Source organism: Thamnophis sirtalis, unplaced genomic scaffold (assembly GCF_051295495.1).
Source record: "Thamnophis sirtalis isolate CommonGarterSnake01/CBP01778 unplaced genomic scaffold, rThaSir2_p1.2 scaffold_5, whole genome shotgun sequence".
Taxonomy (NCBI): Eukaryota; Metazoa; Chordata; class Lepidosauria; order Squamata; family Natricidae; genus Thamnophis; species Thamnophis sirtalis.
This window is the reverse complement of record NW_028261385.1, coordinates 72,802,609-72,826,741: the sequence shown is the minus strand read 5'-3', so window position 1 is coordinate 72,826,741 and position 24,133 is coordinate 72,802,609. Positions and strand designations below refer to the sequence as shown.

The 24,133-nt window shown below is 36.2% G+C and overlaps 1 protein-coding gene across 2 annotated transcripts in view; it reads left to right on the top strand.

Annotated features, from left to right (window-relative positions):
• Positions 1–23,603, top strand: part of RFX3 (regulatory factor X3) — a 190,296-nt gene extending 166,693 nt beyond the window's left edge. The window contains exons 12-17 of one of the 2 annotated variants that reach the window (XM_014057937.2): positions 3,273–3,370; positions 5,000–5,149; positions 6,460–6,668; positions 8,027–8,180; positions 14,522–14,564; positions 15,831–23,603. In XM_014057937.2, coding sequence (XP_013913412.1) covers positions 3,273–3,370; positions 5,000–5,149; positions 6,460–6,668; positions 8,027–8,180; positions 14,522–14,564; positions 15,831–16,069 — 893 coding nt within the window. In that variant the 3' untranslated portion in view covers positions 16,070–23,603. Of the gene's footprint in view, positions 1–3,272; positions 3,371–4,999; positions 5,150–6,459; positions 6,669–8,026; positions 8,181–14,521; positions 14,565–15,830 lie in introns of those variants that run through there. The other variant, XM_087716026.1, reaches the window with a different exon arrangement.
• Positions 23,604–24,133: the final 530 nt, after the last annotated feature.

The window sequence follows — 24,133 nt, the reverse complement described above, 5'->3', positions numbered from 1 at the left end:
GCCCTCAGTGCAATCCCACACAGAGCTACAGTCAGAGGGATTATAGAATCTGACGATTTCTGAACAGTTGTTCCATCTTGTTTCTTTTTCTATGGCTTATCTTATTATTCAGTATCTGAACAAGGGAGGAAGGAGAGAATGGGCTACACCCCACCCCCCCAAATCTATTTTGTTGGCTTTGTCCTGCCTACTGAAGTTTGTCTAAAATGAGCTATCCACAGCTAACAAGAACTTCCCTTCCCTATTCTTGAGTGGATTAGTCCTCGATTTACAACAGTTCATTTAGTGACTATCCAAAGTTACAACAGCACTGAAAAAAGTGACCTGTGACCATTTTCCCCACTTATGTTGCAGCATTCCCATGGTCATGTGATCAAAATTCAAACATTTGGCAACTGACTCATATTTATGATAATTTATTATGGTTCGGTATCCCAGAGTCACCTGATCATCTTTGGAGACCTTCTGACAAGCAGTCAATCGGGAAGCCAGATTCACTTAACAACCATCTTACTAACCTAACCATTGTAGTGATTCACTGAACAAATGTTTCCTTAGCAACATAAATTGGGGCTCAATCATGGTTGCCAGTTGAGGACTACCTGTATTATCACTGTCTGTCTATCTTCTTATTTGTCTCATCTACCTTCTTATCTTCGTTTCTACCCCCTCTTATTGGTGGTATTATTGTTGTTGTTGTTGTTGTTGTGTTGCTTTGTATGTACACTGAGTGGTTCTGCACCAGAGACAAATTCCTTGTGTTTTTAATCACACTTCACTAAACAAAGTATTCTATTTTGTTCTGTTCTGCTTTGCTCTATTCCATTCCGTTCCAGTATATTCTATATGTCATATAAATCTAAAAGTATTTTTGGGACTGAAATAAAATTATTTTGATTGATTTGAAATGGGACTCCTCTGAAATGATTAATTATTATAGGGACTTTTTTTGTATTTTTAAAAATAGTATTTTATGGGTCCTGACCTTGTTACCTTTTTATCTTACCTGATTATCTTTCTACCAATTCTGCTGTTTGATTTTAAAGTTGGAACATTTTTAGTAATGTGTTTATATAAAGCATTTTATTATTTTTGGTACCTTTAAAGAATGAGCAGCTGTTTTGTAACTTGTTAATTAATCCTTATAAAAGTATTATGGTACAGCTGCTACTTTATTCTAATGTTATATTCCAGGGTAAGTAGTTTATTCTTATAATCTCGAAATCTCTAGTCTAATCTAACCATCCATTTAGCTAGTTTGGTTTAAAGGAAAATACGTCACATTAATGTTGCAATTTATTACAGTTTAAAATCAAATGTCAGATAAACCTCTGGAAATTAATAAGCTTTCAGCTTATGAAATATTCATACTATTCTAAAGAATGGTTTTTGTGGGCAATAACTATGGTCTTTGTTAGTATAAACAATATTAAACATTTACTCTTCTTAATTTATATTATAACTTTTATTTTTATCTTGTATTACTACAAAAGGCACCAAGACAATGTAACAATGATTTTACAGAGGTAATTTTCTGCATATAGGAAATGTGGCTTTCATGCTTTCTGTAATAGAGTCTTGAAAGTAGCCAGGTTATTTGCTCGTATAAGCCATTTCACATGGCCAGATTTCTCTGGTACTTCTGAAAGCCATCTTGGGAATCCTCCAGCTCTCCGCAGTCAGGAAAGGGAGATTGGCATCTCAGCTAAAATGGAAAAGGATAGCCTTGGCCATTTATGGTAGGAGGAAAAAATCAGGAGGAGTCTGGTAGCAGTTTTTTCAATAACAACAACAATAATAAAGGGTAAACTGCAGCTCACAAAAGCTTATGCCTTTTAGTAAAAGTTGTTACTTGGAAAAAGTACCACTGGCTTCCTCCTGATTTCTGAATTATATCAGAGGGACTTGCAGTATTTCTATTCAGATGTTTAGGCAGTCGTCCATGTTTTCTCCACTGGGCCATCAGAAAGAGTAAGTCCCCTTCTGCCCCAGTCCTGGGATTTTTAAATGCATTTTTATAATTTTGGAAGGCTTGTTTTCTCCAAAACATGGTTATAATTTTGTCTGTGTTTGTATGTCTGATACTCTTTTGACTATGTAAATAACATAATCCATTTGACTACATAAATCATATAATTTGTTTCCGTATACCGGAATACCAAAGCAAGCTGTATCGGTTGCAATTCTCATTAGCTTGCCATATCTTCCCACAGAATACTCTATTCCTGGGTTTTTCTTTCTTTTTTTCCTTCTAACAGCCGGTATGTTGTGGCTATTAAATAGACAAGCCTCAATTGACTCTGAATTGGGGAACGAAGAAGCTAATGCTTTTTTAAAAAAATAAACACTATATATCATACACTAATAGAAATCTCAGGTTATCCATAAATTTGAGATAGATGAGGATAGAGTAAAGATTTGCTGTTTAAAGAAAAATACTGAAAGATCACATTCCTCATAAAACGTTACAATGTACCTAAACAACTTCTTGAATTGGGTTATAGGATGAAAATCTCTATATTATTTTCAAAGAATAGTTAAACATTCAGTGACTGCTTAGCATTACTTTTCATGCTTACATTTTAAAACCAAATAATACATTTTAAGACACTGCATTGTGAAAACTAAAGTTTACCAAACAAATTCTTTTTTCGCAGTTGATCAAATTATGATGCATAATAATGTGCAGTACAGAATAAAATACATTGCTATAGAACACCTCCAAATATTAGCATTTATTTCCTACCACAGCAACGGTTAATAGCAAACAATTTTTTACTTTAACTTAATAGCAGGATCAAATCCCTTCCTGAAGTAATATATAGCCTAGAATAAGATTGTCACATTTGTGTTCCTTTGTGTATTGAAGAATTAACAAGTCACTAATCCTGATTTGGGTTCTACATTTTAGTGCAAAAATGACCCCGCATTTTCAGGATGATATTGGGTCCAATATGACAAAATACTCTTTTATACTAAGAATTTCTGATTATAGTCCAAAGTTACACAGCATAGACACACGATTAGCATCTCAGTAAAAACAGTCACTGCAGCCTTCAATATTTGCTGTTCTATAGCTATGTTGTACTAGAATAGTGTTACTTATAATTATAATTATGTGGTATTTCTTTTCTGTGTTGATTAGTAACATGCATTAGCATTTGCTCTCTCCCTTTACAATTTAGTTGTAATATTCAAGGACATTGATCTGTCAATACATTCATGCCTTGACCTTTTTTTTCATTTATTGTGTTCTTACTTTTAATGCATAGGTGCCTTGACCCAAGCCATTCGCAATTTTGCAAAAAGCCTTGAAGGTTGGCTTTCCAATGCCATGAACAATATTCCCCAGAGAATGATTCAAACCAAGGTAAGCTAAAGAGTTACTCTTGCTTTCAAAATAATTTGCAACAAAAAGGTATTACAAATAATAATAATTCAACATTACCTCCTCTGTTTCGTTTATAAAAAAGACACTACAAAAGAACCATTTTTTAAAATTGCATAGAATCTGCTTTTGATTTTATATTGCCAGTCTATACTGTTCTTCAAATTTTGCTGTAGAAAGTTCATCTACTCATATCTAAATCACCAATTCCCAGTTTGTGGTCCACATGAGGCCTCCCCCAGATGGTTCATGGGAAAGAAATAATGTACTAATATAATTTTTCCACTAAATGTAGTGTGATATATGTAATATATTTGCATAATAAACATTAAAAATACAGTAATACCCCTGGTTAGCAGACTGCTTTCAGAAAGGGGATTTTTAAAACTCTTCATTATACCTGAATCTATCTAATTAACAATTTGCATAATTTGTCATAAATTGTTCAGATGGATTTGCCAAACAAGAGATTTTTCCATTATTTGAGGGAGAAATTCAAACTGAGATTTTGTCTCTTACATGTGAATATGGAGATTCTCAGTCATCCAGGTCATGGTTGTCCCCAAAGTGCTTTTTCAAAAGACAACTAGACTTTGTTTTTTTTCTTGAAGACATTTCGCTTCTCATCTAAGAAGCTTCTTCAGTTCTTCTTAAGAAGTGAAAAAGCTGCTTGGATGAGAAAGCAAATTTGGGACTTGCATGTGAATGCAAGACCATAAAATCAAAGTATTGTAGTTGCTCTTGTAATATACAGTTTTATTCTAATCAACCAAAGAATATGTGAAAAAAGGTACCATATTTTTCCATCTATAAGACACCCCCATGTTTCATGTAGTTTCTTGTAGTAACCACACTATAAGCCATCACTGTGAAGTCGCCATCTTGTTAGAATGAGAACTACAACAAGAACAGGAAATACATCACAGGAACAATAGAGATGAAACCTAGCGTGTCAATGTGATATAGGAAACAACTACAATAGAGAGGAATGATAGAGCTGCATATAAGATAGAGGCTCATCTAGCATATGTGGCCTTCTCCTGGGCTCCAGTGTATAAGACGCACCTCAATTTTCAAGTAAATGTTTTAAAGAAAAGGAGTGTCTTATACATGGAAAAATATGGTATTTTAAACTACTTCTTCAAGTGGTGATCTAACTGGTAAAAGCTTTTGATGTTGCTGTAGTAGTCTTTGAGGAGAGATTTGCCTATCTAACAAATATTTACTGAAGAATTCTAGATGGCATAAATGCCATATTCTTTAGATTCTTTATATTTCATAGCAAACTGGTACAATTGTGTACCACAATATCCTAAGATGTTGTTTCCTTTGTATGCTTGGGTGTGGAGGATAGCCAGGGATTCAGTGCAGGGAAGATATTGTTGTGGATATTGTTTTTATTTAACTTGCTTTATTAACATTATTGTTATCATGTGTGCACACATCTCCAAAAATCATATTCTTATCAGATATCTTTATAAGGCAATATTGGAATGTTTGGGTATAAAGTGTATTTCTCAATAAACATGATTTATTTTTAAAAGTTGCTATAACCAGCACTAGCCTTAAAAGAGAATAGGAGTCTCAGGCCTTTTTCTTCATTTTTCGCAGGTTGCCGCTGTAAGTGCCTTTGCTCAGACTCTGCGAAGATACACATCTCTTAATCATCTGGCTCAGGCAGCCCGAGCTGTCTTGCAAAACACTTCTCAGATTAACCAGATGCTCAATGACCTCAACCGTGTTGATTTTGCCAATGTCCAGGTATGACATGACATGGATGCTTTGTTTGTAATTCTTTGGTCCAGTCATTAAGGCATCAGGCTAGAAAGCAAGAGACTGGGAGTTCTAGTCCCACCTTATGCATGAAAGACAGCCAGGTAATTTTGGGCCAGTCATTATTCTCAGTCCCCACAGGGTTGTTGTTGTTTTTGAGAAAATAGGGGGAGGAAGGAGATATGTTTGCTGTCTAGAGTTATTTATAAACAATAATAAAAGTGGGATTAAAAAAACCTAATATAAATTTTAAAATTTAAAAATCCCTCCTTGCATTTGAATTTTAAAGATGCCAGCAAAATTTCAGTCTAGGGGAAACCTGCCACAGTAATCTTTTGTTTCTGCGAGAAAATATTCATGAGAGATTTCTGTAACTCATTCTCTCCCCCTCCCCCCAACTATTCTGCTTTTCACCTATTGACTTGTAGACAATGAAGGGTATTTCTTAACACCCATGTTAATATATCTGTGACTTATATTTATCTATATCTGCCAAAGCTTTAAGGAAATGTTTAGCAGCCCATTTGAAATGATCCATTTTTTAAAATGCAACCCATCCACTAAAACATTCCAATGTCCAGCAGTTCCATTTCTCCTCTTCTTTGGCTGTTCCACCTTTGAAACCTTTTTCAATCTTTTCCAAATCAACAGAATGTTGGGAAAGCATTATGTGAAGGAGAGCTTGTAATAGGATCTGCAAGTCAAATGATTTAATAAAAAGTAAACAAATTTAGATCAGGTTTAGTGTATGGAAAGAAGTGGCTGGAAAAAAATCAAATCTGAAAAATGAATAAGATTGAGAGCTGGGATCTGTTGAGAAAACAATTCCAGTGGGGGGAAAAATCCATCCTTGCATCCCTATGGGATAGGTAATTGAGCTTGGAATGCTGTTTTGTTCTAAACCAGGGATGGGGAACTATGGCAACTTTAATACCTGTGGACTTCAAATCCATAGCTCAAAAGTTGCCATAGTTGCCCATCTCTGTTCTAAGCCATCTTTGTCTTTTCAAATCACATCACCTCAAGCGGAGGAGATAAAACCTATCCAGAGTTTCCTAGTACACAGATGAACACAAGCATGCACACAGACAATGCACAATGGGAGAGCAATAACATGCAGAGGGTTATTTTATTATCTGGATGAAAATGCAGATGTCCTCTATCCCTTGATTTGTTCACTGAGTACTTATTCTTCCCTCTTTTTTTTACTCATTGTTTTCCCTTCTAGGTGCCTTTAACTTACATTTTAATCAGACACTTGAAGATCCTCTGTTAAACTTTTTTTTGAATTGGTACAGGAGCAGGCTTCCTGGGTGTGCCAGTGTGATGACAACATGGTACAACGGTTAGAAACAGATTTCAAGATGACTCTTCAGCAGCAGAGCACTCTGGAGCAGTGGGCTGCCTGGCTTGACAATGTAATGATGCAAGCACTGAAACCATATGAAGGAAGACCTAGTTTTCCTAAAGCAGCACGCCAATTTCTGTTAAAGTGGTCTTTCTACAGGTGAGTGCCCTGAGTAAAGAGGTTATATTTTGTCTCAGTCCAGTAGGGTAGGGCAGTGCTTTGAGTTCAAAGGCCAAAAGGTGCTCTGAAATGCATAGAAATGGGCATGTAGCACCTGTTTGCCATGTCTTTAAACATTTCTTTTGTCAGAATCACGCAGCAGGTATGCAGTCTCAAGAAAAGACACAGCTGCTTTAAAGTAACAGAGAAATACAATGTGCTTTTGAATGTATACCAACTGGATCATAGCTCTCAGCCATGAGTGATAATAGATGAGGCTGTATATCTTTGTTAATTTATCATATCCCTAGTAAAAGCAGTATTGGGTTGGGAGGGAAAGTCGTGTCAATAAGCAGCAGTGGAGCTTGGATTTATGCATTCTTCCTTCCACTCCTTTCTTTTCTAATTAAACCTTAGTGAGAATATATTTTCATCCTGTTCTTTGCTTAAAGTAACCCATTTCTATTGCCTCCAAAGTAAGAAGAAAGAAAGTAGGTGAAGACCACCCTAGAAGCCTGCTTCAGCCAGTTTCTAATATCCTAACCTCAGGGGCTACTGCCACCGACAGAAAACATTTTAAGCATATTTTGAGTTTACAAATATAATTTGTTATGTTTTCATTTTATTTGTTGTTGCATATAAGCCGAATTTGCGTTCTAAAGGGAAAGGAGAGAAACAGATGCAGTCCACCACCAATAATAAGAATGCTACTTAAGTCCAGCTGTATATGATGAGCCATTTATATAATAATTTTTAAAGTGCTTCTAAATGTAATGCCTAAATAAGAGATGGATAATCAAGAGGTCACATGGGGCTCTTCTCCTTAGGACAAGGGTGGGCAACTATGGCAACCACCTTGGCTCAAGAATTCTGGGAGTTGAAGTCCACAGGTAGCAAAGTTGCCATAGTTTCTTCCCCTAGATCAGTGGTCTCCAACCTTGGCAACATTAAGACTTGTGGACTTCAACTCCCAGTTGAAGTCCTCAGGTCTTAACGTTGCCAAGGTTGGAGACTACTGCCCTAGATTCACATAGATCTTAGTCACGTTTAAAAGCCATTTAGGGAAATTAGTTTATACTTCTGGCAAGAGTTATCTAAATCTTGAGACAGAGAAAAAAGGGAGATGGAAAAGAAAAGGATGACCCTGCCTACAACTTGCTTTAGCTTGGCCAGTCTTCAGCGTGTAGTATAACACCCCTTTCTTTCCTGACAAGAAAATTAACTTTACTTTTTAAAAAACCATTGTCCTCTCCTGGCTTAAATAATGTAATCATTAGAATTATGTTAGATGTGTCAGAAATTTCTGGCATATTTATTGGATGATAATGTGTTTCATTTGTATTTTCATCTTAATATAGCTCAATGGTGATTCGAGATTTAACTCTACGCAGTGCTGCTAGCTTTGGTTCTTTTCATCTGATCCGTCTGTTATATGATGAATATATGTTTTACTTAGTTGAACATCGAGTTGCTCAAGCCACAGGAGAGACACCTATTGCAGTCATGGGAGAGGTCAGTCTACAGTTGGAATCCTTTACCAGATAATTTAACATCAAAAAGTAGTAATTATCTCATTAAGTTATACTTAATTAAGTAAATGTGTTTTCTAGGAGGTAAATGTGGATCAGTTATAATTAAATTCCTTTCATCTGAGATTTAGATATAATGGATGTCATCAAGTTTCAGTTAAGCTGAATCTATACAAAGCTCATGCAGAAATTCATTTTCTTTTGTTTGTACATTCTGATTATATTTATTCACACTAAATCAAGTATTTTGCAGTTACCTTTCAGATTCTGTGTAGATTTCTACAATCTTATGCTCATTTCTGAAATCTATGGTCCTTCTTTTTAAGTTTGTAACCTTCCTGAATTGCCAAATATTCAAACTTTTCTCCTTGGTTTTTTTACCAGCAGTTTGATACTCAAAAGAGAGTAAAAAATAATAATTAAACATATTGTCTTATATCCACATAAATAAACAACAAATAATAATATTTCATCCCTAGTAAAAAAAAATCTGTCACCCAATTGTCATTTTTTAATTGAAGATGATGTTTAGGTTTTTTATTTTTGTTACAACATAAACTTGTTTCAAGAGAATTTGGGAAAAGGTGATGGTTCCTTTTGGGAGCACAAAGTAATAATATATCATATATGAAGCATCAACACATTTGACTATGTTTAATCTTCTACAGACGTTAAGAATGTATAAATATCCTTTCTTCATATACTTCATTAATCTTGCTTTCTGAGTCAAAATGAAGAGTATGCATTATGAAAATAAATTCACCCTAGGAGCTATCCAGGCAGAAAGCCATTTTTTTATGTTGCCTTTGTTACATTTATCAGCACAAATGCAACATATATATATATATGCAGGTCTTGGCATATTCTGGTCTTTTCCCTTGTAAGATTGAATGTATCATGGCGACGTTTCGACAAGGTCCCACTCACCATCTTCAGGCTGGTGCCTTCAGCTTCATGCTTGTGCGAGCAAAGCGTGATCAGAGCTGCCGTCAGGACGCCACCACCAGACTCAAACCCAAATCCATCCCATAGACGAAATGCAATCACCATCCAGAAGCCAAACCACGGCATCACCAACTGCTGCCCCCACCCCTCTGACCCCCACACAAAGCAAACTGACACATGCCATGAACACATGGCCAGACTGCAAACCTGGAGCCAAACCAAAGCCCTGGATGTTACATCACAGCCATCTGTCCAGGACATTACATCACAGAACTCAGGAGGTTACAATACAAAGTCTCAGGATATTACAATGCAGCCAACTTCCCAGGATGTTGCAGCACAGAATTCAAGATATCAGTACACTAGAGCTCAGGATGTCATCACACAGCCAAATACCCAGGTCGTTACAACACAAAAGACTAATGGGCACACAGCTAGTTCCTCAGCCACACAGGATGTTACGAAACAGCCAACTAATCTGCATACATCAACTCCATCAACTAATCAAGATGCAACAACACAGCAACCAATCCACTTACAGCAACAAAGCCAGCACTCCACACATCCCCACCAATATTTATAGAAAGAAGACAGCTCCGATCATGCATTGCTTGCAAAGCACTAAGCCAAAGGCACCAGCCTGAAGATGGCGAGTGGGACCTCGTCGAAACGTCGCCAAGATACTCTCAATCTTACAAGGGAAAAGACCCAAATACGCCAAGACCTGAAAATCTACGAAAATAAATATGAGGAGGGCATCACCCTCCTCCCTTACATCAAAGGCACCACAGATAAAATCAGCAAAATTCTCCACGAAAACAATATCGAGACAGCCTTCAACACTGACTAAAAAATAGCCAACATTTTAAGAAACCCCAAAGACAAAATCCAGCTAGAAAACCAAGGAGTCTATGAATTACCATGCAAAATCTGGCCTGCAACATACATAGGACAGACTAATAGGAGAATAAATGCATGCATTGCAGAACACAAGAACGCAGTAAGAAAAAAAGAAAGCACTTCCTCCCTTTTCCAGCACCTTAAAGCTACAGGACATGAAATTAATTTTGTGGGAACCAAATTAATCTCCAAACCTGAATACATCAACAAGAGAATAATTATGGAAGCTATCGAAATAGATTAACACCCCCACAACATGAATAAACATGATGATACCTCCTGCCAACCAGACATCTGGAAACCAGCCCTAGTCCACAAACGAGCCCCACCCACCATCCAGGCTGTTACAACACGAAACAACAATGGACACACAGCCAGCACCAACCAGCACCAATCTACCAATCATGATACAACCACACAACCAATCAATCCTCTTACTGAAACAAAGCCAACACTCCCCACACCCCCACCAAGATGTATAGAAATGCGGCAACTCTGACCACACTTTACTCACACAAACACGAAGCCGAAAACACTAGCCTGAAGATGGCGAGTGAGACCTCGCTGAAACGTTATCATGACAATATCAATCTTACACGGGAAAAGACCTGAATACAAGAAGACCAGCATACCTACACCCGTAAAAATCTACGAAAACAAAATCTACTGCAGGTCTTGGCATATTCGGGTCTTTTCCCATGTAAGATTGAGAGTATCTTGGTGATGTTTCAACGAGGTCCCACTTGCCATCTTCAGGCTGATGCGAAGATGGCGAGTGGGACCTCGTTTAAGATACTCTCAATCTTACACGGGAAAAGACTTGAATACTCCAAGGCCTGCATACCTGCACCCGTGAAAATCCATATGTGTGTGTGTGTGTGTTCTGAGCTTTTCGCGGGTGTTAGTATGTAGGTCTTTGGTTATTCGGGTTTTCTCCCACATAAAATTGAAGGTGTCTTGGCGACACAGCATGAACAGGTGGGACAATATCTCCCGCCTGCCAGCCATTTGGAAGCCTGCCCTTATTGATAAACGAGTCCCTAACATGATGAATGACACCAGGCCCACACTCACAAGAGCCACACAGGATGTCACCACCAAACATCCACAAAGAAAGCAGACAAAAACCCACACTGGTGATGAGGCACAACCAAGGACCAAAAGCCAGACTGCAACTGCACCATTAGCCACTTTAAACCCCTCCTATCCTTACATGAAACACAAACCCCCAACCAATCAGAACACACCTCCACCCAATCAGAACACAGCCAAGCTCCCACCCAATCAGCTCAAACCCCCACTGGCAGTTAAAAGGAAGAAACAGCCAAGATCTCACATTGCTCCTGGAAGCACGAAGCCTGAAGATGACGAATGAGACTTCGTCGAAACATCGCCAGACACCTCCAATTTTACGCGGGAGAAAACCCGAATAACCAAAGACCTACATATATATATATATATATATATATATATATATATATATATATGTATATGTATATGTATATGTATATGTATATGTATATGTATAGGTATAGGTATAGGTATAGGTATAGGTATAGGTATAGGTATAGGTATAGGTATAGGTATAGGTATAGGTATAGGTATAGGTATAGGTATAGGTATAGGTATAGGTATAGGTATAGGTATAGGTATATGTATATGTATATGTATATGTATATGTATATGTATATGTATATGTATACACACTCACATATATATACACACATTCACACACATATATATATATACAATTAGAATATCGTGCAAAAGTTCATTTATTTCAGTAATGCAACTTAAAAGGTAAAATTAATATATGAGATAGACTCATTACATGCAAAGCAAGATAGTTCTTACAACTCATGAAAACCCCAAATCCACAATCTCAGAAAATTAGAATATTACATGCAATCAATAAAACAAGTATTGTATATAAAAACATCGGACCTCTGAAAAGTATAAGCGTGCATATGTACTCAGTACTTGGTTTGGGCCCCTTTTGCAGCAATTACTGCTTCAATGCGGCGTGGCATGGAAGCTATCAGCCTGTGGCACTGCTGACGTGTTATGGAAGACCAGGATTCTTCAATAGCGGCCTTCAGCTCTTCTGCATTGTTCAGTCTCATTTCTCTCATCTTTCTCTTGGCAATGCCCCGTAGATTCTCTATGGGGTTCAGGTCAGGCGAGTTTGCTGGCCAATCAAGTACAGTAATCCCACGGTCATTGAACCAGGTTTTCGAGCTTTGGGCAGTGTGCAGTATGAAGTCAAATAAAGCTTGTTTGCAGAAGGAAGCATGAAGTGCTCCAAAATTCCTGGTAGACGGCTGCATTGACCCTGGATTTAATGAAACACAGAGGATCAACACAAGCAGATGACATGGCTCCCCAAATCAACACAGACTGTGGAAACTTCACACTGGACTTCAAGCATCTTGCAGTGTGTGCTCCATTCTTCCTCCATACTCTGGGTCCTTAGTTTCCAAATGAGATGCAAAAGTTGCTCTTATCAGAAAAAAGGACTTTGGACCACTGAGCAACAGACCAGGTCTGTTTTTCTTTAGCCTAGGTAAGAAGCTTCTGATGTTGTTTGTTGTTCAGGAGCAGCTTGACAAGAGGAATACGACATTTAAAGCCCATGTCCAGGATCCGTCTATGTGTGATGGCTCTTAATGCACTGACTCCAGCCTCAGTCCACTCCTTGCGAAAGTCCCCAACACTTTTGAATGGCCTTTTCCTGACAATCCTCTCCAGGCTTTGGTCATCCCTGTACCTTGTGCACCTTTTTCGTCCACACTTTTCCCCTCCACATAACTTTCTATTAATGTGCTTTGATACAGCACTTTGGGAACATCCAACTTCTTTTGCAATTACCTTTTGAGGCTTTCCCTCCTTATAGAGAGTGTCAATGATGGTTTTCTGCACAACTGTCAGGTCAGCAGTCTTTCCCATGATTGTGATTCCTACTGAACCAGACTGAGAGACCATTTAAAGGCTCAGGAATCCTTTGCAGGTGTTGTGGCTTAATTAGCTCATTCACAATATTCTAATTTTCTGAGATTGTGGATTTGGGGTTTTCATGAGCTGTAAGCCATAATCATCACAATTATGACAAATCACGGCTTGAACTATCTCACTTTGCATGTAATGAGTCTATCTCATATATTAGTTTTACCTTTTAAGTTGCATTACTGAAATAAATGAACTTTTGCACGATATTCTAATTTTTCAAGTTTCACCTATACATACACACACACACACACACACGCACATATATACATACATACATACATACATACATACATACATATTGCTTTGTTGTTGTCATAGTGCACAGAATAGTTTCATGAGACTGAGCAGTAGCAATAGCAATAGCAGTAGACTTATATACCGCTTCATAGGGCTTTCAGCCCTCTCTAAGCGGTTTACAGAGAGTCAGCATATTGCCCCCAACAATCTGGGTCCTCATTTTACCCACCTCGGAAGGATGGAAGGCTGAGTCAACCCTGAGCCGGTGAGATTTGAACCGCTGAACTGCTGATCTAGCAGTAGCCTGCAGTGCTGCATTTAACCACTGCGCCACCTTGGAAGAAACTCAAATAATTAGGAGAAATGATTTAGAGTTGACCAAAGCTGAGCCCACGTCATTGATTTCCAACTTAAGAATGCTCTGGTTCCATTCCTGTTAGTCTCCTTTTTAAACCAGAAGCTGGATATGCATTTCAGAAGAATCAAGCCTCTTTCAAATCTAGATTGCTTATGTAAAACAGTGGTTTACAACCTACTCTAAGCCAGTGGTTCCCAAACTATGGTCCATGAATCCCTCAGGAGCCATGATGTTGTCACATGGGGTCTGCAAAGGCTTGGAAAAAATGTTAGCATTAAATGCGTTGAGTTATCTTGAGTACCTTGAGTTAAGTCTTGGTGGTCCAGTTCCATAAAAGGTATTTAAAGAGGGGGTGTGTGGTGAAGAAAAAGTTCTAAACTATTTTTAATTTGAAGGATTCACTTCCAGAAATCCCTGAACCATCCTGGAAAGAACTTGCTGCGACCAACTCATCACGGGGCAATTCGCCATGGCCAACTAGTCGCAGGGCAATTTATTTAATTATTTAAAATAAAGAAATAAAAATATTTTATTTTGTGTCATTCATATTTCATTTTGTCCCTATTTTTGCATCCTTTTTTAAATGATTCTATTCTACCATTTCTTTGATATTAGTGTAACTCTTGTGCCACAGCAGCAAGTTGGCTGTGGTGAGGTTACCTTGGCAAGTTAGATGCAGCAAATTGTCATAAACACCTCCCTTTCCCCCCCCCCTCCACGGAATGGCATAATCTGAAAGATTATTCTATTTGTGAATAAAAAGTAGTCATATTTCTTGGGAAACATGGTTCTGATTTGATTTCACAGAGGATTTAACTATGGAAAATGCTAGCATAATGTATTGTATTAAAAGTTGCTATTTTGATTTTCTTCCACAGTTCGGTGATTTAAATGCTGCGTCTCCTGGGACCATGGACAAAGGTTAGTATACACATCCTACATATCTTCAAATTGACTAGGAAATTATAAATGTATTTGTTTACTTGATTTCTATGCTACTCCTTGTTCTCTTAACTTATTCATTCTTTTGCATTTGCATTTCTACTTAATCTGAAAGCTTACTTTGAAGGTTGGGAGACTTTTTAAAAAGATTACAGTGAACTACAGTGATCACTATAGTTGATCTATGTTTTATTAAGTAAACTGCAATTGATGAGGGTCTCATATAACATACTAACCCATAGTCTAGTCACATTATGATTTGCATGATGCGTGAATCCAGTCAATGGGATTCTGAGGAAGAGCATCTTATACAAAGGTTCTTTCACTCAATGAAACATAATATCAATTTAATTTATTGACAGCATGAACAAATTTCAACTGAATTTGGTATGATAGTGGTAGTTGTCACTTAGCAACACTAATTGGGACTGGAAACTCCATTGTTAGCAGTGTAGTTTAAAGTGGAAAAAAAGCCATGTGATCGTACTCTCTATGGAGATTTTCAGTCATCCAGGTCATGGTTGTCCCAAAAGTGCTTTTTCAAAAGGCAAGCACCTTTGAGACATGTGTTCATATTACTTAGTGATGGTGGTCCTGGTTGCTTTTTGTGAGCAAGGACTTCACATGACCATGACTTCTGACTCCCTGCAAACTTTCCCATTAACTTTCCTTGTGAGGAGCCAGCACAGAAAGTTGAAAATCACAATCTTGTGACTGTGAGGATGCTGGGGCGGCTATAAGTATTAAGGTCCAAATGTAATTACCACTTGTTCAGTGCCATTGTATGTTGAGACTGAATGGCCGTTAAATGAGGACCACATGTACAATATTGAACTTGTGCACTGGTTCAAGTCCTAGTGATCCATTATGGAAGTAAGAGAACAGTCTCCACAGAAGTAGTTACAAAACATGGTAAAAAATTGGGCTCATAAGGATTCATTTCCATATACACAACACGCGATTTCTAGTCACAGAAAGGGGATGATTCCTTTACTTGCAGCCTCCATAGTAAATATAAAGATCGGAGCTTAAGATGTTGCCGGGAAATAAGCATTCATCTACAAATACAAAGGCTGACTAATTAATAAGGAGAAAGTTGGAGTGCACATACATAATTTACCTAGGATTGGATTTGGACACAGAATTCCAGTAACTTGACACTTTGCTAGAGTTGTTAAGCCTTTCTATCTGATTGTTACATGGCTCTTTCAGATTGCAGGATTCATGGTGATTTTATTTGTGCAGATGAAGGCAGTGAAGTTGAAAGTGAAATAGATGAAGAGCTGGATGACTCTGGAGAACCTCAAGCCAAGCGAGAGAAGACTGAAATTAGCCAGGCCTTTCAGGTGGGCTGCCTGCAACCGGTACTTGAGACTGGAGTACAGCAGAACCTTTTGAACCCTCTTCACAATGAGCACATTGTCACAGCTACTCAAACGATCAGACAGTGTAGTGCGACTGGAAATACATATACTGCGGTCTAACAAATATTTAAAGTTCTTTTTTCAGATTGTATTAGCCCTCTTGATGTTGGGCATATCATAGGGGATGGAAGGGATGCAAAAAAAAAAAAAGATTTCTGAAAGTCGACTATTGTCAAATTTTATCTGTACTTTTGCTGGAGTTGTGAAATGGAATGGGTCTATGTATTTGGTCAGATTTGGGGTGGGGTGGGGAAGGTAAATACAATCATTTTACACTGGCCGCTTAATATAAAAAAATTTCTTAGTTTCAAAAGTCAAGAAGCATTTTTGCGAAGATTAATGTTAATGTTTTTGTCCTCTTTATAATTAAAAGTAATTTAATTTTTTTCATAGTTTTTACAAAATATTTTAATGTTAATTGTTAGTCATGGTGATTTCGTATAAATAGGGTTTTTAATTAATTGCACTCTGAAATATCAAGAATTTTCCTCTTTGATTTACACTGGAGGTACGCTCGTTTGATAGCAGCTGCGTTAGAATTATTATTAAAAGGCAGCTTTCGTTGGAGAAAACTGGAAAATAACTATTTTGATACATTTCAGAGTGCTCAACAGATATATTGGAAGATTTATTATAATTCTAGAGAACATAGATTGTCTTCTTTCTCAGAGGAAGAGTGATTCTCACTGTTTGCAGGATAAATGAGAGCTCTGATAGCACATGGTAATGTGTACTTAATAAAGGTACAGATGATACCATTATGGACAATTCAAGCTTCCTTAAATCAGTTTCAAATTTTGGGATACTAGCTCCTCTCTCATAAGACTACTGATTTCAGGTACATTCTGCCCAAAAACTGACTCTGTGCAAACCTCCATTCATTTTAATTAGAGTTTTACAAGATTCGTATCTTTGATTTCCAGTGAGAACGTGACCATCTTTGAATGAGTGGAGGTCATGTTACAGAAGCATTTGCTGGGTTCTGCACCTCCTATACATATGGGACCACTACCCAGATGCTTTCTGCTCTTCAGTGGGGACGTTGGCTACTGAAGTTTTTTTTAAAAAAAGCATCTTGATTCCTTCTTTAAAGTGTATGTGCTACTTATGCTGAACTGGACATGCAGGAAACCATTCCTTTCAGATGACTTTTTAATTCTATGTCCTTTTCCTCATGATAGTTCAACCTGCTGCTCTTGTTAAAGATAGTTTATAGGATGCAAGGAATGTAGCAACCTGCATTGTAATTTTGCTCAGAATAATTCCTGGTTCTTAAGTGGATTTCATTTTATATAAAATGTTTTAAAGGCAGTGAAACTGGCACATGTCACTTGTACTTATTTCCCAATTGCGTAGAATTTGAATAGGTGGCTAGATGGACCATTGCCATTTAAGAATGTACATCAGGGATCATTGTACCTCGGCTATTACATGGTGCCTTAAACAGAACTGAAGCTAAGATTTTCTTGTTAATAACTCTTACATTGATTCAACAAAGTGTGCCTGTCTTCTTTCTTTCTTCTTTCTTCCCCTCTTTCCTTCAGATTCCCTAAACAGTAAGGGCAGGTTACATACTTCAGATATCAAGATTTTTTTTAAAAAGAAAATTAGATATACTATCCCTCTTAGAGTGACAGCCTTTTTCTTTCTTATTTATAGCTGAACTTCACTTTATTACTAATCAGATGTTCTGGGGTGGGGTGGGATTGGGGGGAAACGGTGGAAAACAAACTAGCTTTAACAGTGTCAAAGGTCAACAGAATAGATTAGCTAATTCCCAGACAAGAATTTATATACTTATATATAAATATATATGCATATATATATATTTCTAAACCCTTATCTACTTTTAATTTCAAAAAGTAACGTAAGCAACATTTTTAAAAAAGCAGCGTATAGTTTCAATAGTGCATATGGTGATGGGGGGGTCAGTCTGCTATTTTATTTAATGGTTCATTCATAGTATATGTTGTTTCCCTTTTATTCTCATGAAGCTGTTCTAGTTAGAATGCATTACACATTTTATTGGTTTAAAAGACATGTGATTTTCCTTAGTTTGACCAAAACAAACCAAAAATGAAGGAAAGCACAAAGAAGATTTACAGGTTTTATAGCAAGACCTATATAAAATATTAGTGTCTTGTTTATTGTTTGTTTGAAAGACAATTTTCAAGATTATCACCAAATGCTTGAACAGCAGGTGGAATTTTTGATATATTTTTAGTATACAGGTTGCATCCTTGATTTTACGTATATCAAGAATACCTAAATATTTACTTTTTTTTTTATTTGACTATTTCTACTTCAAAACTAAGCTTTAAGAATTGCTTAGAATTGCAAAATTGGGCCGAACTAGGTATTGTGCCTAGTAATTCCTGCCATTTGGTTAAACATGCTGATACATTTCATTATAATTTTGTTCTTTCTGCTATTGGAATATGTTCTTATTTTTCCCCATCAAAATTCATCACATCTACACCCCACACCAATTTTTTAAAAACTAAGCTGTGATAGTTCCTCCCTCTCATTGTGCATTATGAAATGTTTACACTTAAATACAGTAAAATTAAATGTAGAAACAAAGAAACACTTTTCAGCATCTTTTTTGAGAGTCTATTAAAGTTCTATGTTAAATATGATTTATTTACTGATACTATCCTTCCTGGATGACAAACCTGTGTTTCTGTATCACTATCTTCTTTTGTCCTGAATACTGGAATTTGTTCATGCAGAAAAATGAAAATGATGCAAATTTACTTTTCTGAGAGAGACAGGGCTATAAATTTTTATGATAGATTTTCCAGACCACTCCCCTTCTAGTTGATCACTGTATTCAATGTGCCAAAAAGATTGATATTTATTGTTATCTAACATCATATCCTGGAATTCTGGTCTGCTGTGGACCATACAGACAATGAAACTTCACAACCTATCAGTGTCCAGAATATATTCCGAAATGCTCCAATAAGTCAGCAACACAGATAACAAAAAACATTAGAAGAGCTTCTGTTAATCATGAATCAGAATAATCATTGTTCATGTGCATCTTTGTCCCTGAATATTTTTAAAATATTTTTTGTCTAGTAAGAATTATAAATCAAAATGGCCAACTGACTTGAATTATCTTCAGAAGCTCTTCAATATAAACCAGCTCACTTTAGATAGCATTCTGACACTGTACTACTTGTGCCTATGTGTTATATACATTTTTCAAAATGAAATGTATGAGGGCTGGGATTCAGATAATCCCATGCAAATGCCCTAGTGTTCTGTACAAATACCAGGGCTTCCCCAAATTTTTCTTCTCGTTGCAGCTTCTTTGTACTTGATATGCCATGCCAGACAGTTTTCACTGAAGGTTCCGTAAATGGTTTCACATTATGCCATGAATCCAGTATGATCTTAATAATCAAGGAATATGTACTCATCAAAAAAAAATGAGGAATAGCTTAATTGAAGCACTTTGGGGAACATTGCAAGAAAATGAACTAATAATATTTGAGAACAATTTGTCTTAAAAAGTTGTTTTAAATACTATTTTTTAAAATTAATTAAGACTTTTTGGCTCTTGAACAAGTAATGCAGTGATCAATACTGATAATTCTATTGAAAATTTGTATTCAGAAACGGGGCCCAGTTTTCATAATCTCTTCAGGAATGCAAAATCTTTGGTGCTGTCACCTTAATCTTTTTGTCCTGTCCTGCATTTTTTTTCTTTGTACTTATTTTTGTATTATGACATGTAATTATAACACTACTTTAGAAATCATTTATCCATTAAAAAATCTACAGTACTGCTGTGCAATGTGACCACATTTGGTTCACAATGGATGATAGCAATTGAAACAGTACTGAGGATGTATAGGTCTACATATAATTTCTTTAATTTAAAAACGAGGTATTCACAAACATTAGAAACACTTTTTTCAAATGATTTCTCAGCAAAATATTAAATCATTTCATAGATTTGACAGGCCAAATAACACTATGTAACACTTTGAGAACACTTAATGCTGATTTGTGAAAGCAGTACCAGTTTTTGAAAACTGGGCCCTCATTCTTGCATTACAGGTCAGTCTCTGTGTATATGGTTTAAAGGAAAAGGAATTCTAGTATTGTTGCTAGGTTATTTGTTAGTGACTAAAAAAAACTGGAACAGAAGCATAAATTCAATGCTTAGTTCTAGTATTAGAACATTCTTTTGATGGTAATGCCTTGAATTAACCCTTTGAGCATTGTAAGTAAATATAATTGATGTGAATCTCTAAGAGTCTTGAGATCGTTTGAGCGCACAATGCCCGCTCCCCAGAACAGATTCAGTATATAGGTCTGATTTTCAAAGAAACCCAAGGATTTGTGCTTCACCCAGAGACCACTGACTACCTCCCCTTCCATAAAACAACATATTATTTCCCTGTATAATCTGAATGTAAATGTGAACCATCCTAGGCATTATCTATTAAGGATTCCTGTGTTTTGATTTCCTTGCAAACACTCAGCATTAAATACTTTGAGGTAGGCATCTGAGTTTAATTTATTCACTGCCATTTTACCAGGAGTAGGGAACATATGCTTGTTCACAGGTAGCTGAGCCACAATATCTGACATCCCTCACCATTGGCCTGGATGACCAAATGTGTGGGAGCTGTTGTGCAACAACATCTGGAAGCCCAAAGGATTCCTTCCCCTAATATGTACTGCCTATAAAAGCAAGTATTTCTACCATTATAGGTTTTTTGATCCAAGATGTTGGCTTTGAAAACATTTCACAATTAAATGTTTGTTTAAAAATTATTTCCAGGTAGTTGAGAAATCATTAGTTAGTGTCAAAAGATGTAAATATAACCTGTATGTCAAAGACTTGAACTTTGGAGTTAAACCATTGTTATCTACCACCATCCACTGGATGTTGCCAAGGACTGCAGTCTAAAGGACGTGTATGTATCCATAGTCACAAAATTGTCTGGACTTGGAAGTGAATTAGATACTCTATTGCAAAACTCTCTGCAACTGAAAGGCAAGTTGTGTCTTGCCTTTCAAATGGCATGAGAACCTCTAGTAAGGTTCTCATGCTATTTGTGTGTACGCAGACAGGCTTACCACTACACATGCAACTGTTGAATCATACTTTTATTTTAGCATAATCTACCACTTCCAAGTTTATTATTGAACATAGACAAGGATGTTTTTATGGAATTCTAGATTTAAGGCAGTGTTCGGGTTGAGATAAGCCACAAGTGATATAGTGGATTTTTAAAACATATAAGAATTAGGCCTACATCAAACCATTTTCTAGATCAGATTTGGAGCCAACCAAGACAGAAACTGCCTACAAGTTATGTATGCTACCCCAAATTAGGCTGAACAAAACTTCTGGTTTTGCTGCCTGCCCAGGATTATTGCAGTTGTGTAAATTGACAAGTAGCAACTCCTAGATCACAACTGTGCATTTGATTTGGTGGGTCTCAAGTTGTGTAAGTTTAGAATGCAGATGCTATGGTACAGCATTCAAGTGCATTGATCCCAAGCAGTTAACAGTAAATGATCCATGCTCCCGCTATGTTTATTTTAAAGACACTGGACATTAGTTCAATGCAAAGACAAAAAAATAAAAAAGCAAACCTTTCTTTTGTTTCAAGCTCTTGAAATTAATGTACAATGAAACATAAATGCAATACTCAAAGGGTTTATGAATTTATTCCTAATGATTTTCTGTAAATGCTTCTCAGTTTGCATGCATTGATCATTGCTGCTAGTGATTCTGTGTGCCAGTAGAACTAAGTTTACGTTACCAATTTTACTAAATAGTTAGAAGCCACTTTCAAAGTGACTACCTAGGGTCTTTTGGCAGAAATAACATACCTTGTTTTTAAAGAATTTTTGTCTACAATTTTATTTGCCTTTTTAGCTTTCTTTTTCTTTTGTTTACTAAATTATGTTGAGATTAGAAGCCCTGAGTAATAATTGGTAAGGATGGCTCATTTAAATTAATAATTTATCATAAAACACACTAATATACATGGTTGGTTAGAAACCTTGCATACCCCCGTAGCCTCTTTCAACTTGTTTAAGAGCTGCTTCTGAGCAGCTTTGTGTATTAAAAATATATATATCTGGAGAAGATTATTACAAATTACACAACAGAGTACTTTTAGGGTGCTCACTGTAGCATTTTGAAGTCGAAGAAATGAATCTGTTCTAACCGTGATAGGGTCTGGATAAGGTAACTTGATTGTGTGATTTGCCGTTCAATTGACAGACCAGCATGACTTGCAGGAATAAACTCCATGGCAAATGTTAGTTTGCCTGATTAATCCACAGACCCAAATTGGACTGCATCTTTGCATAATTAGTGAATCCCGTTTATGATCAGGTTACCCCCCCAAAAAAAGCATCTATACTATTTAAATAGCAACTCCTCTTTTTTTACCACAAAAACACCCCTGCATAGTCTTTAATAGAGTATTATTATTAATAATAATAAAGCAGCACAGAGAAATTGTTCTAGATCTTTAAATCAGGAAACTGAAGTGCATGTTTAATTTTGACTTTTTAGGAAGGAATATATTTACTGGAAGTGAAAGTTGCCTGTGTACAAAACTCCAGGTAGCTTGAGAATTTTATATTTATATCTAGATTGGAGTACACATCTGAAATTCAAACAACAATATGGAATATTTTCAACGTTGAATATGAAAAACAAATTAATGAAAGCAGGCTTATCCCTTAAACCTTAAAAAGTATAGATTCTCCATTAGAAATCTGATTTTTTTTTTGAAAATTAACTAGTGAGGGTATAAAACTAAAAAAAAAAAAACTTTTGTGTGCCTTTCTAAAAACCTGGGAAGTTTGTGCCTATTTAATTGGTTAATTTTAGTTCTTACCAATCAATAACCTTACTATCACTCAGGGCTCTCTTACTTTAATAGTTCTTTTTTTGTGTTTATTTTATATTTACTTTCCTTCTTTTTTTTTCCTGGGTGGATTAATTGCCATCATTTATTTTGTTAAGTGGAAGATTATCCTTTTCAGTCCCACAAGCACAGAAATGCAGGAAACACTAGTAGAACTTATTGGATCTTTTTATTTTTAAATTGACTGGATATATAATGTAAATGAGGTAAGCAACTTTTTTTGTAGATTGTATGTGTGAGATAATGTAATGTTCTTTTCAAGTTTTTGGATTACAGTTGAATATACTTTTTAATTATTTAAAGAAAACATCTTTACAGAATAACGTGATGGGTTTTGTATAATGTATTGATTCTGTAAATACGTATTTCCTGATGTGATTTTTGTGAAAATGCTAAATCTTTTAGTATATCATGTCCTCTCAAAATTGGCAAGAGCTAAATAATAGTTTGTGGGCAATTTGTATTGTGTACTGTACAATAACTGGGGAACTTTTATAATTATAAAAATATATATTAACTTTTAGTGTGTTGTTTAAACAAATGACTGGAACATACTAAAGATAGTAGGATTTTTCTGAATATTTCAGACTTGAACTCAGGCTAGCTTTCTTGTGTTTTTCAAAACAAAATTGTGTCTTGTCTTTTAAAATCAATAAATTTGTTTTCTTGTTACAAAAATATTTGAAACGTTTCTATTTTTGAACAATAGATTACAGAAGAAAGTGTAAGTCTCTGATACAAATACATGGTGTATTTTCTCACAGTTGTTTTCCAAGAAAAGAGCAGCTATTTTAAAATTAACAGCACGACATGATTTGTTTCAGTCCACATAAAGCATGCACAATATTTAAAGTTTATTATTTCCAAATTGAACATTTGGAAATCCAATTACGTTTATACTCTGAAATATAGGGAGGTATATTGCCCAAATCAATTGTCATACTTATTAATATTCCCTGGTTCAAGGGGCCAAAAGTAGAACAAAAAGTATTGTTTGAAGGAGAATCACTGTTCTTTTCGAAGAATAGTGCTGTCAACCTATGATGTAGGTAAAACCCTTTTCACTGTTCCCAGAAGGAGATATGATCAGGGAGCATGATTCATCTGTCTGGGTTCACTTTATTGACATTTTGTGTGAAACCATAGTAGTATCACTGTAGATAAAGGAAATCAACCACTAAGAATTGGGCAATTAATTCCTAGGAGGATT